The sequence below is a fragment of the Coenobita brevimanus genome, chromosome 86 (genome assembly GCF_032717465.1).
Source record: "Coenobita brevimanus isolate Jiangsu-jjx chromosome 86, ASM3271746v2, whole genome shotgun sequence".
In the NCBI taxonomy this organism is placed as follows: domain Eukaryota; kingdom Metazoa; phylum Arthropoda; class Malacostraca; order Decapoda; family Coenobitidae; genus Coenobita; species Coenobita brevimanus.
The window spans coordinates 3,805,193-3,825,789 of NC_137039.1; the positions used below are offsets into that span (position 1 = coordinate 3,805,193).

The 20,597-nt window shown below is 44.1% G+C and overlaps 1 protein-coding gene across 1 annotated transcript; it reads left to right on the forward strand.

Annotated features, from left to right (window-relative positions):
* The first annotated feature begins 909 nt into the window (after positions 1–909).
* On the forward strand, positions 910–3,396 carry LOC145410763 (uncharacterized). Its single transcript, XM_080280865.1, has one exon. The coding sequence runs from the start codon at positions 910–912 to the stop codon at positions 3,394–3,396; it is 2,487 nt and encodes an 828-aa protein (XP_080136991.1).
* Positions 3,397–20,597: the final 17,201 nt, after the last annotated feature.

Below are 20,597 nucleotides of genomic sequence, written 5' to 3' on the forward strand. Positions count from 1 at the left end.
TCTTACGTTGTCTTAGATGTATCCCAGGCCTTACCGTGTATAATTGCGAGCGCGTTCCGTGAGATCGTGTTCCTTGCGAGTTACCTGTACTTCGCACTCGATGGTAGAGTGGATCGAAAAGCTGGAGCTGGTTTGTCGGCTACGAGGGATCTCTGATCTACACACCATTGTGCCACTGCGACTCACAGGCGGGGCTTTCTCTGTTTATCAGCAGCTCAGCAGCGTAGACAAGGGGAACTTCGACACCATAAAGGATGCACTCACCTCGGCATTTGCTGCAGACAAGTTTGTTGCCTATGAGCAGTTTGTGGACCGTAGGCTGCGTGATGGCGAGTCTGTTGACGTGTACTTGGCTGACCTGCGCCACCTGGCAACACGATTTGGAGGAATGACCGACGCCGGTCTATGTTGTGCTTTTTTAGCTGGTCTTCCAGAAGCTGTTCGCCACATTCTGAGAGCTGGTTCACGCATGGAAACTATGGATATTAACCAACTTCTGAACCGTGCTCGAGCTGTTCTAGCGGATAATTACCTCGATGATGGGGCATCAGCACAACCAGCCGGCTCCAGACAGCACACAGTGGCTCCTGCATTAGTTGGTGTTGGTGGTGTGCTTTGCCATTCCTGTAACCAGCCGAACCACTACGCTCGTGACTGCCAGGCTGGACGCAGTGTGCGCAGAGGTAGAGGTGGGCGAGGTAATGTGCGCTGCTTCAGATGCGGGGGACGAGGCCACATCGCTACCTCATGCCCTTCGGGAAATGGATCAGGAGAGGTGGGACCAGCGCCAGCCTCCTCTCCAGACCGTCAGTGAGAGGCGCTTTACCAGTGACTCGCTTGGTTGTTGATGGAAAGAACTGTGATGCCCTGGTAGACACCGGCTGTACTCAGAGTATTGCACACGTCTCCATGTGCTCTCGCTGGACCAAAGGAAATATCAGTGTGAGGACAGTAAGCGGTGAGCTTTATATGTGTATGGGAACAGGTGTGGTAACAGTCCAGCTACTGTCAGGAGTGTCCGTGTCTGTGAATGTGATTGTAGTGCCTTCCAAGCCGCTTAATTTTGACTTTATTCTGGGCATGAACGGTGTTGAAGCCCTGCAGGGAGTGACAGTGCATTCACCGGACAAAGTGCGATTTGGTATTGAGGAAGTGCAGGCTTCAGCCGTGACAGTACCTACCATACAACGAAATATTGTCGAGAGGGATTTTGAAGTAACATATGACAGTGCAGCTAAAAAGTGGACAGTGTTGTGGAACTGGCGTGATAACTCAGAGCCTCCACGACTACTGAATACTGTCTCTGAATACAGGGTGCCGAATGAAGCTCGAAAAGAATATGAAAATGAACTGTGTGAATGGATTAAGGATGGATGGCTGGTTCCATACAACGAGAGTATACATGGCCCTGTGAAAGGAACTATCCCTCTGATGGCTGTCGTGCAGCAAAACAAGAAAAAAGTACGCCCTGTCCTTGATTTTCGTGAGTTGAATGCCCATCTTAATTTGCACACAGCTGAAGCGGACGTCTGCACTGAGAAGATACGGGAGTGGCGCAGGCGTGGACAGAGGGTCGCTCTCATTGACTTGCGCAAGGCTTACCTACAGATACACGTTCACAGATCGCTATGGTCGTCCCAGACAGTGGTGTTCCGTGGGAGACGTTACTGTTTGACTAGACTGGGCTTTGGACTGAACATTGCACCACTAGTATTGAAGGAGGTCCTGAGTCGTGTGTTGAGCATGGACGAGAAGATAAACCGCGCCACTTCACCATACCTGGACGATATTCTGGTGGACGAAAGTGTGGCGAGTGCAGCAGATGTGGAATGTCACCTTAGTCGTCACGGCCTGCTCTGCAAACCTCCCGAGATTGTGTCTGAAGGAACTCGTGTGCTGGGCATTAGAGTCTGGGGGGAGCACGATCGTCTCGTCTGGAAGCGTGATAACGGCGTTGGCAAGCTACCTGAAAAGCTGACTAGGCGGACAGTGTTTTCACTCTGCGGGCAGCTAACGAGTCACCTTCCTGTTTGTGGCTGGTTGCGAGTGGCGGCGTCGTACATTAAAAGACGGGCCAATGAGGTCACGACTACGTGGGACGACGAGATTAATGACCTCAGTTTGCACTCGATGCTTGCGGACACGTTGGAGCGGATGAAGAACTCAGACCCGGCCCGAGGACGATGGGATGTGACGGGAGACGAAGCTATACTATGGGTAGATGCAAGTTCACTCGCATTGGGAGCTGTGTTGGAGGTGAAAGGTGAAGTTATTGAAGACTGGTGTTGGTTACGACGGGACGAGTGCTCTCACATTAATCTTGCGGAGCTGGACGCTGTTATTAAGGGGATAAATCTTGCAATCTCCTGGAAGATGAAACAGCTGACTCTTATGACTGACTCAAGAACTGTGTTCCACTGGATCGCGGATGCTCTCTCGGGAAAATCTCGTTTGAAGACTAGAGCTTCCAGTGAAATGTTGATCCGTAGGTGCCTAGAGACTTTTAAATCTATCATCGTCGAGTATAATCTGTGTCTGGAAGTAAAGTTTGTGTCTTCTACTGAAAACAAAGCAGATGCGCTAACACGAGTACCGAAGAGGTGGATGACACTAGCAAACGGGCAGACAAGCTGTGCAGCTGTTGCCAGTGTTTCAGACAGGGACATCGTTAACATTCATGAAACCAGCGGGCATCCCGGCATCAAGCGTACACTGTACTTCTGCAGAAGGCTCTATCCTACGGTTCAGAGGCAGCAGGTTCGCAGTGTTCTTCAGAGTTGTCAAGAAAGTCAATCCTTTGATCCGGCACCAGAGAAGTGGAAGAAAGGGGAGTTGGGGGTTTCAGAGATCTGGAGCAGAGTTAGCATGGACGTCTGTCATGTCAGAAACCAGCACTATCTGACGCTCATCGACTGCGGGCCAACACGTTATGCCATCTGGAAAAGACTCAGGCGGCAAGATGTCATCAGTGTTGTTGAACAGCTAGAGTCTGTGTTTTATGAACGTGGAGCACCTAAGGAGCTATTAACTGACAATGCTGCCAGCTTCCGTAGCTCAACGATCAAAGAGTTCGCCAGGCGTTGGGGTATGGTCATCAGGTATCGGTGTGCCAACGCTCCATCTGGTAATGGAATATCAGAGAGAAATCATCGAACCATGAAAACTATACTGGCATGGAAAGGCTGTTCCATAGCTGAAGCAGTGTACCGCTACAACGTTATGCCACGAGGTGATGATGCCTCATCTGCCCCTGCCAACCAGATATTTAGATACGAGGTCAGACTGCTGGGTATCGACGGAGTAACTCTGCAAGATCAGCCGGTGGAAGAACAACATCGCTTCAGCGTTGGTGATCGTGTATGGATCCGGCATCCCAGCAGACGCTGCGATTCTTGAAGCACAGAGGGCACAGTAACGCGAGTTGTATCTGCCCAGAACGTCGAGGTGGATGGTATGCCTCGTCATGTGCGTGACCTAAGGCTGGCAACATCACTGTCTACTGCCCCAGAGGATTCACTAGCTGAAGAAAGCCCTGAATCAGAAACAGAAGATGATTTGCTAATCGATGTGAGAGGTCCTTCGAATGAGTCTACGTCAAGTGATACGTCAAGTGAAGACAAAGTAGATAGTCCAGGGAGACCACCGCCCCGTCGAGGTTCTAGGGAGCGCCGTCCAGTACGGCCGTTCCAATATAGTGATCTTTAGAAGTTCAGGGGGGAGTGTTATGTCTTGTCATGCTATGTCTATGTCATGCTATGTCTGTCATGCTATGTCTATGTCATGCTATGTCTGTGTCATGCTGTGTCTATGTCATGCTATGTCTGTTAAGTTGGTGCTGATCTTAGAGGTGGTAATAATGCCATTTGCCCTTTTTCCCATTTTATGTATATTTAAGAAAAGAATTCATCCTGTGTCGAACTTTGTGTTCGAATCTGTCAGTTATCAAACCGACCTGATGAATGGGTTGGCTGTTTATTGACGAGTCAGTGAGAATAAAACCAGCAGTCGAAGAGGTTGTCTTCCTCCTTCCCTTGCCTGTGCCCAGACTTTATTACATTCCTCTCTTTGGCTCTTCCAAAATAATTCCTTATAATTTCCCTCGTTTATGCCTTTGATTATTGTGGTATGCTTAACGTTAAATATAGCACAGTACTGAAAGCTTATAATATTGAGTGAGGGTCAGAAGAAAATAAGGTACTTTCTGTAATGCACTATTGACATTTTTTAATCACTGTTTCTTCAATCTGCCATTATAATGAAGGAAAAATTAAAGAGAAAGTGAGCTATGGAAAATGTTGAGGCCAGGGAACTGGATTGAGCTGGTTGGCAGAATTCTGTCAGGGAGGAGTGTATAACTAGGGTTTGGCACCCCTGTCCTTTCCCAGCAAAATTGTAATGATCAGACTGACTCAAGGTGATAGGTGGTATGAAACACTGACAAATGGATGTTTATGCCTGTGAAGTGGAGTCAGGATTCTAGGGGTGTGAATGGTGAGTGAATGAGAGTGTGGCCTATATAATGGACAGACTTAACAAGAGCCTACATGTAGTGGTGCCAGGTACCCAGAGGGAGCCAAGCAGCTGTGCTGTCCACCCAGAAGCCAGACTTTCTTATATTTCCCTGCACCTCACTGTGGGAAGGACCCTGGTGAGGTGCTGTCTGCCAGAAGGACATGGCAGATCCCTACATAGTGTATATAGCTGCTGTACTGTGTCTGTGGGATGGCCCTACAGAAGCAGTGGCTTACCTGTGTTTGACAGGTCTGCTCAGCCAGACAGGCCTGGGTTAAGCAGCAGCAACTACTTGTGGTTAATTTCCCTTTGTCAGGTTACCAGGACTGTGGAGTTGGTACCCAAAACACCCGACTCCAACACCACAGCCCTGCAGGTTACTTCTTGCTCTCAGGATCTTACCTCACCACATCTTTAGGTGGGAAGAGAGGTCTGGGTCATGATGATGATGATAATAATAATGCAAATTAGAGATATTACTCTCTAGGAGTTGCTGTATGTCAGTACTGTAGCAGCACTTGATTTTTAAATGTAAGAGTTCACATGTGATTGATTTACCTGTCAGTATCATTGAGTATCATCATTGTCATCCAGATTTCTTGACCATCCTAAGGAAGGCAGTGTTCAGAAAACAAGGAAAGAGAAAGCGCAGGAGAGGGAGAGCAAACAACAGCATATCCAGTGAAATGGGCTTGACATTCATTCATTCATTATTATTTATATCTGCTTTTCATTTGACCAGGCAGATATAGTTAACATGTCAACTGACAAGTTAAAAGGGGTTGCCAGAGGGCATAGATTAATAAATCCTTTTTTGGTCAGGGTGTACAAAGCTGCCACACACCGTGACTGCCTCCACCGCAGGCCAGGAATGGGCAGAGTACATGGAGGTGTATCAGCTCATTGAGAAAGTACGTGAGCATGAGTAAGGTGGGTAGTATGGAAAGAGACTCTGCCCTTTCACCATGAAATGCCTTTTTTAAGTTGAAAACACTTGTTTGTTCATAGCCAGAACAACTTTATCAAGGTGTCATCATACTGAAGAGGCTAATGAGGATGGTGCTAACCCAGTCATTGTACTGTAATGTCTCTCCTAGGCTGGTGATTGTCTGGCAATAAACAGAATCAGACACAAAAGACATTGTGGCAATGAAGGCATACTGGAAGATTGTAATCAGTGCTTTACCTTGGGACAGGATGTTCTGTTTGTCATGAACAGTGACTTAACCCCTTCAGTCCAGGGACATCCTTATTATTTTGGAAGGATCTCTACTGATGAAGAGATTAATTAATTCTGAACTGGTATCTTACCCCTCCTGTTTGAACAGTTTCCTAAATTGAATAAAGTAATGTGGAAGCAGAAAACAAAGCTTTAGATGGATGAGATTAAGCCCCCTTACACACACCCACACACACACACAGTTTGAATTGACAGTCTTGACTGGACTGAAGGCTTATGGAATGTGGTGTTAGCTCATACACAGTTCAGTTTGACAGTGAGGCTGGACCTCAGTTCATACACGAGGATAACCACTTGTTTCCCAGGACATTGTTTTTGAGTGGAGGAGGAGTATTGATATTTGACCATGGTGGAAAAGAAGGCCAGCTCTCATGAAAAATGGTTTAATGAATGCTTACTGAAGTTTTTTTTTTTTCACCTTTACATTTCTGTTTGTTAATGAGAATGTCATTGGCAGCTGCCCTCATGTTTCTGTGTGAGTATCCACTGCACTGTACATTCCTCAGGCCTGGATGTTCATGACAGTTTTGTATACTCAGTCCAGGTTTTCGTGTAAGACTCATGTACAGTCAATCAGTCAGTCAGTGGGACCTCAGTCAGTCAGTGGGACACAACATGAACTAATATGGATGATGGCTACTGAAAAATACCTCATGATTTTTTCCCCACATTGCTAAACCTGCCTTCATTAGGATGTCATATAATGTTTGCTTGTGGCATTTTCCAGTCAGTATTATTATCATATACATATTCCAGTGTTAATAGATTGATCTCCTTGGAACTTCTCAAGCTATGCTGATAATTTGGGATATCATTGTACCCGCCCCCCCAGTGTGATACTTATTTGATTGACTGCATTAGAGTAGGAGCATGTCTGAACATCTATTACAGCAGCAGTGAAGGCCCAGCCCAGCTGAATAAGGCATGTAAGCCAGTCATACACAATCTGACCAAACTGTCTACCAGTTTTTAGGCACTGGTGCAGTACTCATGTCAAGGCTTCAGTTGATTACAGTCCATGCCATCAGTTTACCCCATCTTAGCACATGCACAAAGTGATTTGAACTTGTTTCCTCAGCAAGACTGACAGTTGGAAGTGTGGGTATGAGGTACCCTAGGAGGAGGGTACAGGTAGTGGGGTGTGACAATGTGTATGCCATGTATTGGTGTAGGGGTATAGTGACCCCACTGCCTAACACTTGTACAGATTGCAAGGTTCTTGTACCTCCTCTGACACAGGAGAAGAGGTTGTACTGCGGACTTACGTTCTTCTGTGATTCGTTGTAGATTTTTCCCAACTTGTGTAAAATAAGCTATTGGGTAATGATGATGATACAGAGTAAGCCTGTTGATGCTGGGTGTTTCCATCAGATGATTAACCCCTTCAGTATAGTAACGTTTTGGTAGTTCACACAGTACTTGCCACAGCTAAGTAATTTTATTCACCTTAGGAGATCCCACTGGTAGAGAAGGGGTTAATTAAGGCTATATCTGACATCTCGGATGGGGAAAGTGTATCCTAAGCTTAATGATATTGCCTAGTGATGGCACGAATGAATTATAAATTGCCTGTGGGTGGAAGGGGTTATAATGATCAGGTACAATAGTAGTAGGATGAAAATCAGTACTGGTTTGTGCTGTTGTGTTCTCAGACATTAATGTGAACCATCCATCCACCCATCATCCAGTCCTGTGTTACCCCATGAGGAGGGTAGGAGCCCAGGGGAAGGCAAGTTGGTCCTGACATTTAAGATGAGAGTGACCAGCCTCACTCATCCCTGAGTGGCATTATGTGAGCAGTAAACCCCAAGCATTCCTTGGACACAAACCTTCACCGGCTCTAGCCGATTGGAGCGCCTTAATTACCCACTAAACCACCAGGCGCCATAATTTGGTTATATGGTTACCACCCAGCATAGTAAATGGTTTCCTGGTGTACAGGACACGATTTGGCTTGTCACTCAGTGTAGTCATCCATAGGCAGAAGGAAGAGGAAAGAGTGAATGAAAGAAAGACAGAAGAGGAAGTGTAAAGTCATCCTTAGGCACAAGGATGAGGAAAGAATGAAGTAAAGAAAGACAGAAGAGGATAGAAGGAAAGAAGGAAGGAGGAGAGGAAAGAGCAGACACCTGAGGGCAGCACTACATCGAGTGAGTGGATGGTGAGTGTCCCCACCTGCCACAAACATCTTTTTTTTTTTTTTTTTTTTTTCCAGTACTGTAGTATATGGTGTGAGTACTGTATCAAAAAAGTTTGAAGTGACAGCAGTGGTTATGAGACGACTCATGAAGATATGTGGCTTGCTTAGATTGGATCGCCATATCATTTGTAAAAGCTCCAACTTGCTTGCATGTGTTGGCCTTGATTACCTAATAGCAGCTTTCCACACTGCACGGTTTCTGGGAGCCTCGCTGTTCAGTCTCTTATCCCTGATGTCGCATTGTGACTTCATCCAAGGTTTTTTTTTTGGTCTGTTTCTCGTAGCCCCACTCCTGACATTCACACTTTTCACCTTCCTCATCCAGTTGTCATCTTCCATCCTCTCAACCTGCCCAAACCATCTCAGTCTACCCCTCTTCATTAAAGCACCAATACATTCAAGTCCCAACCTTCCTCTCAACTATGCAATCATAATCCTAGCCTTCCACCCCCCAAGGCCTTGCATTCAAGAACACACTGCATGTCTAATCATTGTCATCTCCTTACGGTTGAAATGAGTATCCTCTTCCTTTACTGCCCAGGTCTCACTACCATACAACATACACTCCTGACACATGCTGCTTACAAAAACCCCTTTGAATAGGATAAAAAATATGGACAGCCTTATAAATGAAATGAAATAAAACTTCTAAAAAGATGAGGAGTAAGTAAATGTTCAGGTAAATGGGTGGAAGAGTTTTATATTGTACTGTATGGATCTATCAAAATTAATCAGTAGGATGTCAGTGATGAAAAGTGTAGATGGAATGTGAGGATGGAAGGCAAAGGAAATAGCTTAATATTTTAAAGAAATTTGTGAAAAAAACAAATGTGAATATTTATGAGGCAAAAGGATTGAAGAATAGAAATGAATTGGAAGAAAGAGTGTATATATTGAGGTTTATAGGACAAGGGTTCTGCCTCACAGTTGTTGTGACACTAAGGTAAGAATGTAAAGTATATCGCCTGTCACTGTTTTCAGTAGGATGAAGCCAAGAATTTAGAAGGCTTGAATGATAAATAAATGAATGTATGGGCCTGTTCATTGAGCTTTGGGTGTATAGTTCCTCTCACTTTTGTGTTTTCCTTTGCTTGTCACTGGATCCAGTCCACCTCATTTGTAATTTTGGAAAATTGGATGGGGATGATGAGGTGTTCATGCTTGCGAAAAGTACAGTACTTTGTAATAACTCTGGATTCCTTTGCATACTACATTTTTCCTAACTATATTCACTTGTGTCAGTGTAGGATTCATGTTGTCAGTGATTTAATTATAGTAGTTAGAAGTTGGAAGTTAAAAGATGGAAGTTTGGAGGGTGAAGTGCTTGAAAGGGTACAACAGAGAAGAAAGGTTGCTGGTTCCTTGAGAGCAGTGATAGGAAACATGGAAGTGAACATGGAAATGAAAAAGTTACTACATGACAGTATTGTGATACCAACTCTAACGTATGGAAGTGAAGCTTGGACCTTGTTGGAGGGACACAAGTCAGGAGTAAGAGCAGTGGAAATGAGTTATTTGAGAGGAACATGTGGAGTCACATGGAGAGACAGACTGACAAATGAGGATGTGAAGGAGCATTGTGGTTTGGATGTGGATGTGATAGGAAGTGTTAGGAGGAACAAACTGAGGTGGTTTGGCCATGTGGGGAGGATGGAGAGTGAGAGACTGATAAGGAGAGTGTAGGTTAGTGAGGAGGAGGAGGAGAGAGGGAGGGGAAGGCCAAGGATGAGATGGAGGGATGGAGTGGAGAGGTATATGAGAGAGGGGAGTGTGAATTGGGAGCAGGGTAGTGAAATGGTGGGGGACACGATGACGTGGAGACAGTTTATTTGTGGCCACCCTGTATGGGATTAAGGCGCCTAGCAGTGGATAGATAGATGGATGTGTGTGGAGGATGAGGTGGAGGGTTGGAGTATATGAGGGAGGGGGGGGTGAGTTGGGGGGAGGGTAGTCAAATGGTGGGTGACAGAGTGACTTGGAGGCGTTTTGTCTGCAGCCACCCTTTGCGGGATTAGGGTGTCGGGCTATAGATAGATAGTATTTGTTTGTTGCATGGCTGGTAATGGACTTGTGTTGAATCATTTAAGGGGCAGCTCAGAACCTTGCACCTCATGGAGCTGTGATCTGCGGATGGGTAATGTAATGGATGATGACAGGGTTGACATTTCTGACACTTCTGCTGACGAACCTTTTATGAATGGAGAATGAGAGACTGACGAGAAGGGTGTATGTGAGTGAGGTGGAGGGGGGAAGAGGGAGGGGGAGGCCGAGGATGAGATGGAGGGATGGAGTGAAGAAGTACATGAGAGAGGGGGGTGTGAGCTGGGAGCAGGGCAATGAAATGGTGGGGGACAGGGCAACATGAAGGCGTTTTGTCTGCGGCCACCTTTTGCGGGATCAAGGCGTCTGGCAATAGATAGATGGATAGATAGATATTGTGTGTGTGTGTGTGTGTGTCTGTATTTACCTAGTTGTGATATACAGGAAATGAGCTACTCTCATGGGATCCCATCTCTTTTTCTCATTGTCAAATTTTACTTTGAACTCGTTTAAGTTTTTAGACTGGACGATCTCTCTGTCCAGGCTATTCCACAGGTCTGTGCATCTATATGGAAAGCTGTATTTCTTGATATCCTTCAAGCAGCTTGGCTTTTTCAGTTTCATTCTGTGTCCTCATGTTACTCACCCATCCCATACAAATAGATCATTTTTATCTATCTATCTATCTATCTATAGCCCGACGCCCTAATCCCGCAAAGGGTGGCCGCAGACAAAACGCCTCCAAGTCACTCTGTCACCCACCATTTGACTACCCTCCCCCCAACTCACCCCCCCCTCCCTCATATACCTCTCAACTCCATCCCTCCACCTCATCCTTGGTCTACCCCTCCCTCTCCCTCCCTCCCCCTCACCTACATACACCCTCTTAGTCAGTCTTTCATTCTCCATTCTCTCCACATGTCCAAACCACCTCAATGTATTTTTCCTAATCTTCTCAACCACATCCACATCTACCCTACAACGTTCCTTCACTTCTTCATTCGTCAACCTGTCCCTCCACATCACTCCACATGCTCCTCTCAAGTAACTCATTTCCACTGCTCTCACTCTTGACTTGTTCCCCTCTTGCAAGGTCCACGCCTTGCTTCCATACGTCAGGGTAGGGATCACAATACCATCATGCAGTGACTTCTTAACTTCCATACTCACCTCCCTATTTCTCATCACTGCTTTCAGTGTACCAACAACCTTTCTTCCCTGCTGTACCCTTTCACGTACTTCATCCCCCAAAGTTCCATCCTTACTCATCACACTACCCAAGTACTTGAATGCACTCACATTCTCCATATCAATTTTATTTATTCCCATCATGGCCCTGAACACTGCAATCATGTCTCCCCTCTCTCTCCTTTCTTCTAGGGAAGGCAGGTCCAGCTTTTCCAACCTCTCTCTGTATGGCAGGTCTGCCAGGCTGGGGACTATCTTGGTTGCTGTTCTTTGTATTCTCTCGATCTTGTTTATATCTTTCTTTTTGTGTGGGCACCACACTACTGCCGCATATTCCAACCTGGGGCGGATCATGGCCACTATCAATTTTTTCATAATTTCCTCATCCATGTTATGGAATGCCACTCGTATGTTTGTCAAGAGATTGTACGTCTCTATAACTATCTTGTTAATGTGTTTTTCCTGTGACAAACTATCCTGGACCAGCACTCCAAATCTTTCTCTTCTCATACTTTTGTGATTGGTTCATTACCCATCAGATAATTCAGTGATGGCCTCTTGGTACTTTTGCCCATTTCCAATATTTTACATTTTTTTGCATTGAAATTCATTTCCCACATCTAACTCCAATGATGTGTCCTATCCAGATCCTCCTGCAGCATTTTACAGTTTTCATCAACTTCTATTTTCCTCAAGATCTTTGCATCATCAGCAAACAGACTTGCATAGCCTAACTGTTCATTCCATGTACCTTTTCGTTTACATAAATCAGGAACATCACTGGTGTCAACACCGAGCCCTGTGGGACTCCACTTGTTACTTCCCTCCATCCAGACATCTTGTCCTTTATTACTGTCCTCATTTGTCTGTCTCTCAAAAAGCCTCTCATCCATTCCAGGAGGTTTCCCTTCAGTCCTCCTGTGTGCTTCATTTTCCACATTAGTTGCTTGTGGGGTGCCGTGTCAAAGATTTTCTCCAGATCTAGATACACACAATCCACCCAGCTGTCTCTCTCTCCTGTAGCACATCAATCGCTCTTGAGTAAAAGCTCAGCAAGTTGGAAACACGACCTTCCACTTCTGAACCCAAACTGACTTTCAGCCAAAATATTCATCTCTTCCAGATATTTTATCCATCTGTCTTTCAGGATTCTCTTGCACAATTTTGCGACTATGCTGGTCATGGACACTGGTCTATAGTTCAGGGGTTTTTTCTTGTTCCCTCCCTTATAAATTGGTACCACATTTGCCCTCTTCCATTCCCGAGGCACTTTCCCCTCTTCCAGAGAACACACAATTAAACTGTGAATCTTATCCACCAGTTGTTCTCTGCATTCCTTCAGTACCCAATTAGAGATTCCATCTGGTCCTGGGGCTTTCCTTACATCTTGAGTTTCCAGTAATTTATGCACTTCCTGCACTTCCACTTTTATATACAGTATTTTATCACTACATTTCTAGTGTGTGTGTGTGTGTGTGTGTGTGTGTGTGTGTGTGTGTGTGTGTGTGTGTGCTTTAATTATTTTCATTGATGGAGAGAGAGAGAGAGACGCTTCACATGGTAACACTTGATATGACTAGACAGTTCCACTGCCTGGTTATGTTGCTCTTCTCCTACCCTATCCTGTGACTGGAGTGCTGTTAGCCAAAGGTGTCTTTCCCCTGCAGTGCACATTCCTCTATTTGGAGGATAGGGAAGGAGCTTAGGCAGTGGTACCAAGTGGTTATACCAGTGCCACCACCTGAAGGTGTCCCTACCCAACTGTTCACAAAGTTATTCAGTTTATGATAACCTTCATTAACACCTTCATTACATACCATTTTCTTAAGCCCCTTTAACCCAAGTGCTGTTTTTATATATTTTTCAATTCAGCTTATGGGAGACCTGCCCCTTTCACCTGTGTTGCAGGACAAGTGTATTCAGACTGAAAGATAAATTATATATTGGCTGGTAACCAAGGAGAGTCATTCCCACCTCACAACTAAAGTTCATGGAGTTTCATGCAGCCATGACTTTTAGTTCCACCATATGAACACAGACAAGCTGTAACTATCTTTTCCTCTTTGACAGTTCACCTGTACCGTCGACATGGAATACCAGACTGAGGAGCGACGTGCTGCAGGAATCCTCACTAACAGTCCTTCATTCCACGCAGTTGACGAGCGAGACATATGCGACATCATCTACACATCAGAGAAGTTAAAGTGTGTTATATGGCATCTGTTTACATCAGCTTACCCATTTACACCTATTTTCAGTACCATTTATGCTTGTTTTGTACATAATTTACACTTACTTCCATTTAATTATTTGCATCTTTATTTACACCTAGTGTCAGTATCTGTTTACAGTTATTCTGTACATAATTTGCTGATACCCTTTTACTCTGACTAAAATTACCAAGAGATTAACACTAGAGTATAATGCTAGTCATGAAGAACTTGTACGGAAAAAAGTATAGAGCTACTGTATTGTCTTATTCTGCCAATGAGTTACATCCAATAAAGTGTAAAAGGACATAAGTTTGGCCGATGTTAAGGTGAAGCACTTTAGTTAGCTGCACTTAGAATATGACCAGTAGTGCTTGTGTTTTGTCCCAGGTTCAACTGAAGACCAAATAGGAGACCCATTACATTAAACTCATGATGTTTGGCCACAAAGGACTGAGGCTTATTGTCCACACCTCCAACTTGCTGCCCAACCAGTTCATCCATGGGTTTTGAATCTCACCCCTGTGTCCTGCCGTGGGTGAGTTTTTTATTATTATTCTCCTTGTTCTTATCATTCCTGTTATTATTATTTATTTATGATGATGATGATGATGATTATCATGCTTATTATTATTGTTATTCCATCCATCGTCTAATCCTGTGTTGCCCCATGAGGAGCGTAGGAGCCCAGGGCTAGGCAAGTTGGTCCTGACATTTTAGATGAGAGTGACCAGCCTCACTCATCCCTGAGTGGCATTATGTGAGCAATAAACCCCAACCACCCCTTGGATATAAACCTGCACAGGCTCAGTCCAATTGGAGTGCCACAATTACCCACTAAACCACCAGGTGCCATAATTTGGTAATATGGTTACCACCCAGCATAGTAAATGATTTCCTGGTGTACAGGAAACTGTCTGGCTTGTCATTCAGTGTAGAGTTACCCATAAGCAGAAGGAAGAGGAAAGAGTGAAAAAAATAAAATAAAAAGAAGAGGGAGTGTAAAGTCACCTGTAGGCAGAAGGAAGAGGAAAGAAAGAAGGAAAGAAAGACAAAAGAGGAAGGAAGGAAGAGAGTAAGGGCAGATATCCAAAGCAGCACTACATCGAGTGAGTGGATGGTGGGCCCCCCCCCTCTACCGCTTACCACCATTGTTAGTACTGTATCGCTGTTACTATTACTGTCATTTTTTTATTATTATTTTTTTTATGATGATGATGATGATTATAATTATTAGTAATAGTATTAGTATTATTATCATTATTGTTATTATTTATTATTATAATTATTATTCCTCTACATTTTATGTGGAGCTGCATAGGGTTGTAAGTGTTTTTTGGTCTATCTGATAGAGCCAGGATTCCGGGGGCTTGAATGATAAGTGAATGGAAGCGTGGCCCATTGGCTTGGGCAAATTTGGGCTGTCTGGATGTTGCTACTCCTCACCCTGCCTGTGGGAGGGGAGGTCTGGGATGATGATGATGATTATTATTTTTCCTATTATTATCATTATTATTAATTATTATTATTATCCATTTCTTATTGCATCCTTCTTTCTCCCCTTCTCCTTACCTACCTTCCTCCCTTATTTATCATTATCATCATCATCAGCAGCAGCAACAGTATCATTGTATCATTCTCTCTCTCTCTCTCTCTCTCTCTCTCTCTCTCTCTCTCCTACTACTACTACTACTACTACTACTGCTACAATCAACGCACACCCCCATTATCATCTTTCACAGAGGAAGTCACTGACACACACAACAGATGGGAAGTCTGTTACCAGCTTCAAACAGGACTTCATTGACTACCTGCGCTGCTGCCAGTTCCGCAGTGGCTCCAGACGGACACAAACTGTAAGAGGCCAGGACTTTCCAGTGTGCAGGTGAGTTGATGCATTATTGTTATTATTATTATTATTATTATTATTATTATTATTATTATCTATCCATCCATCCATCCATCATCCAATCCTATGTTGCCCCATGAGGAGCGTAGTAGCCCGGGACTAGGCAGTTGGTCCTGACATTTAAGATGAGAATGACCAGCCTCACTCATCCCTGAGTGGCATTACATGAGCAATAAACCCCAACCACTCCTTGGATATAAACCTTCACGAGCTCAGTCCGATTGGAGCACAATAATTACCCACTAAACCACCAGACGCCAAAATTTGGTTATATGGTTACCACCCAGCATAGTAAATGGTTTCCTGGTGTACAGGAAACCATTTGGCTTGTCACTCAGTGTAGAGTCACCCACAGGCAAAAGGAAGAGGAAAGAATGAAGGAATGAAAGACAGAAGAGGGAGTGTAAAGTCACCCGCTGGCAGAAAGACAAGGAAAGAATGAAGGAAAGAAAGACAGAAGAAGATGGAAGGAAAGAAGGATGGAGGAGAGGATAGGGCAGACACCCAAGAGCAGCACTACATTGAGTGAGTGAATGGTGAGCACCCCCACCTATTATTATTATTATTATTATTATTATTATTTCACCACTCTACAGGGCACTTGTTTGGCGAGCCACAGCTTGCAAATGCGAGTATTTTTTCCCCTCGGCAAACAAATTTTACATGCTAGTCGCCTTTTGACAAGGAGAAAATACATCCACTTTAAAACCCAGTACACTACAAAATAAGTAAATCTCACTTAAATGAACAAAAAAGCAAGTTGTGATCGATTATTAAGTCTTTCCTTGTCGCCATTGTGAATGTTTAAAAATAGACATTGTGTAAATTTATAAATAATTATATTTATTGTTCGTAAAATATTTTGGCTCGTAGCCAGTTTGTCCACTAAAAACTTATTTGGCTCGTAAATCTGAAACCTTAGGAGCCAAATGGCTCGCAACAATCGGCAATTAGCAAGAGCCCTGCTCTGTTGTCATCCATTCTCTCCACATGACCATACCATCTCAGTACACTCTTCAGTTCTGGTGTCCACCGACTTTCTCACTCCACACCTTTCACGAGTTACATTATTTCGTATCCTATCCACCCTTTGTACTCCACATACATTCTGCAATGGAGATGGGACTGCTGAGGAATGTATGTGGAGTACAGAGGGTGGATAGGATACGAAATAATGTGATTCGTGAAAGGTGTGAAGTGAGGAAGTCGGTGGATACCAAATCGAAGAGAGTGTACTGAGATGGTATGGTCATGTGGAGAGATTGGATAACAATCAATCAATCAATCAATCATTTCCTGTGGCACCCTCGGGGATGCATAGGGCCTCGATGAACTCACACCACCACATCCTATCTTGTGCTAACTCCTCAAGATCTCCCCAACACTCATCTCCAGCTTCCCGTCTCATTGTCCTCACCCACGTCTCTTTTGGCCTTCCTCTACCTCTCCTACCAAGTGCCACCCACCCTGGTGTACCTCGTACTATTCCCTGTCTCCTATACACATGTCCTAGCCACTTCCATCGTGAGAACCTAACATATTCATCGACCGGCTGCACTCCCGTTATTTCTCTAATTCTACTATTTGGTATCCTTTCCCACCACTTAACTCCTAATATTCTTCTAAGTGCTTTGTTTTCAAATACCAAAAATTTATTTTCCATAGTCACTGTGCTGTACCAAGACTCGTGTCCATAAATTAAGATACTCCTAACCATTACCTTATAAAGTTTAATTTTTGTATGCACAGAAAAATTGTTATTATTCCAAATATTTTTAAGCATTCCCATTGCCTGATTAGCCTTCTTTAACCTTTTCTCGAATTCAAAGTTCAAAGAACCATCCTTGGCTAAATAAGTACCAAAATATTTAAACCTATCAACTTGCTTTACAACCATACCTCCAATTACGCATTCCTGCGCATTTTCCATATTCATATTGATTATTTCAGTTTTTCCACATTTGGATAACAATAGAGTAGTCAAAATGGTACATCTGAGCGAATTTGAAGGAGGGAGGAGCCGAGGTAGGCCAAGGAGAAGGTGGAGGGATATGGTGGATGAGTGTGTGAGGAAGAGAGGTTTGGAAGAGGCTAAGGAACTGACAAGATCAGGCTGGCTGGATGAATGTTGTGAGAAGTGCATGATCAAGGATTTGGCACCCGTTTTTAATGTGGCAGCGTCCGAATTGACTCTATCGTATACGTTTATGTGAAGCCACAGAATGTGGTGAATGTTTTTGGCATATCCAATATAGCCAGGATTCCAGGGGCTTGAATGATGAGCAAATGGAAGCGTGGCCCATTGGAGTGGGCAAATTTGGGCTGTCTGGATGTTGCTACTCCTCACCCTGCCCTAGGGTGGGAAAGGTGATCAGGATGATGATGATGATGAGTGATAGATAGATAGTATTGTAGAGGTGGATGATAGATAGACAGATTAGTGTTTTATAGGAGTGGATGATAGATAGACAATAGGATATATAGGGGCAGATGATAGATAAATAGATAGCACAGTAATATAGAATGTAATCTTTCAGACAGAACTGGAATGTACTGAGCCTGGCCTGCCCATCCATCAATGTGTGGATGGAGCCAAGAGACTGGCCAACAGTGGCTGACATGCTGTTCCTTCACACCTCAGAGACACAGTGCTTGGGGGTCATGGCGTCCTGGATTTATCAGGCACCCACATCAGCTCATATCTCTGATTGGGGTCAAGGTAATCTGGTTGGTTTTCTATCTCTCTCTCTCTATCTATCTACAGTAAGACCTCACACTAACGGACTAAATGGGGCCCAAGCCAGTCTGAAAAATGCGAAATTTTGATAAAAGCGACATCTGGACTTCCCCCTGCTAATCTGGACTTTTTCCGATATATCAGACATTAGTCTAGATCTCATGAACGGTTTTTAAACTGTTTTGACTATCATTGCAGTACTGTACTGTGGTATAACTTAACTACATTAATCAGATGGTATAATATGTATAATTATACTATACTGTACACTGATAAACATGTGTTTTATTTACCTTATTGTGGTGAATATAGCTGAAGTGGTCAGGCAGTCTGGACTGCTTCTGGCTTTATCAGACTTTTTCCAATACATAGGGATTTAGTCCGGTAGTTCCTCAAGTCTGATAAAAGCGAATTCCGGTCTATTGAGTTCCGTTAATTTGATGTTTTATTGTATCTATTTATCTGTTACCAGACTCCTTAATCCTGTAAGGGGTGGCCACAAACAAGTCACCTCCATGTCACTCTGTCCCCTGTGATTTCACTGCCCTGCTCCCAGCTCACACCTCCCTCTCTCATATACCTCTCTACTCCATCCCACCATCTCATCCTTGGCCTCCCCCTCCCTCTCCCCCCCTCCACCTCACTCACATACACTCTCCTTGCCAGTCTCTCACTCTCCATCCGCTCCACATGGCCAGACCACTTCAATGTGTTTCTCCTAATGCATCAAAAACTCAGTTCTTACATCTGCCAGCCCAACAGAATCTTCCACAGGAGTACCCTCTAATTTTTATCAATATCCAGCTCAGTGCTGCATCATCTTTAAACATACATGGGGTTTCATTTTATCGAGATTTATCTTGGAAAGACCATATTGCAGTCCATCCATCCATCATCCAATCCAACGTTGTCCCATGAGGAGCGTAGGAGCCCGGGGCTAGGCAAGTTGGTCCTGACATTTAAGATGAGTGTGACCAGCCTCACTCATCCCTGAGTGGCATTATGTGAGCAATAAACCCCAACCATCCCTTGGATATAAACCTTCACCGGCTCAGTCCGATTCGGGTGTCTTAATTACCCATTAAACCACCAGGCGCCATAATTTGGTTATATGGTTACCACCCAGCATAGTAAATGGTTTCCTGGTGTACAGGAAACCATTTGGCTTGTCACTCAGTGTAGACTCACCCACAGGCAGAAGAAAGAGGATAGAGTGAAGGAAAGAAAGACAAGAGGGAGTGTAAAGTCACCCATAGGCAGAAGGAAGAGGAAAGAATGAAGGAAAGACAGAAGAGGGAGGAAGGAAGAGAGGAAAGGCCAGACACCCAAAGCAGCACTACATCGATTGAGTGGATGGTGAGTGCCCCCACCTACCACCTGGTTCCTTCTTCCTTGCATTACAAAAAATAAATAAAAAGCTGCCTCCAGTGCATCAGGAAGCCTACATAACCCATCTTTGGAGCTGTGGTCAGTTTGTCTTGTGTGTTTCTACCCCTCTCATGCTTAGGACAAGTCTAGGATTCTGTTCACCTGATGTCCGATGATTTTATTCTGTTGAGTATAGGAGATTGGTCAGTATTCTTGTTGGTTAAGGAAGCTCCCTAACACCTCTTCCTAAGTGATTTATTTTGCCTATTACACCTAACCGTCCTCTTCTGTGCTACATAAATTCTTTCAGTAGCACCATACTGTGTATAGCCTAAAGCTCCCTAACACCTCTTCCTAAGTGATTTATTTTGCCCATTACACCTTGGTGTCGTCTTCCGTGCTACATAAATTCTTTCAGTATTACCATCCTGTGCATACCCTAAAGCTCCCTAAACACCTCTTCTTAAGCAGTTCGTTTTGTTTATTACACCTTACTCTCTTCTGTGTTGCATAAATTCTTCCAGTAGCTATCACCATACTCTGCATCAAGCTACCTAACATCTTTTCCTAAGTAATTTATTTTGTTTATTACAGCTTACTGTCCTCTTCTGTGTTACAAAAATCCCTTCATTACCACCATACTTTATAAATAACTTACAAAAGGATATCAACCAACCATATCCCAAAATAAATCACTGAGGCAGAGGTGTTGGGGAGCTTCCATAGCTAACCAGTGAGAATACAAACCTGAGGTGTGAGGAATTAGTTGGAGGAGAACAGGGAGGCTGTAGGAAGGGAAGAGGTTGTGTAGATCAGATATTCATTCTTAGATCTTTAGTGGAAAAGTTTTTAGAGAAGGGAAAGAAGTTGTACAGTATGTGGCCTTCATGGATTTGGAGAAAGCATATGAAAGGGTGGATAGACAAGGATTGTGGAAAGTAATAAGAATATATGGAGTAGATGGGAAGTTGTTGAATGCTGTGAAGAGTATGTATGATGGTGCTAAGGCTGCAGTGCATGTGGATGGTGAACTGAGTGAATTTTTCTCTTTGAAGGTTGGGTTGAAACAGGGATGTGTCATGTCTCCATGGTTGTTCAATCTGTACATGGATGGGGTAATAAAAGAGGTACAAGGTAGGGTAGTGGATGTTGGAGTGGCCCTGGTGAGAGAGGATAGTGTTTGGAAACTCCCT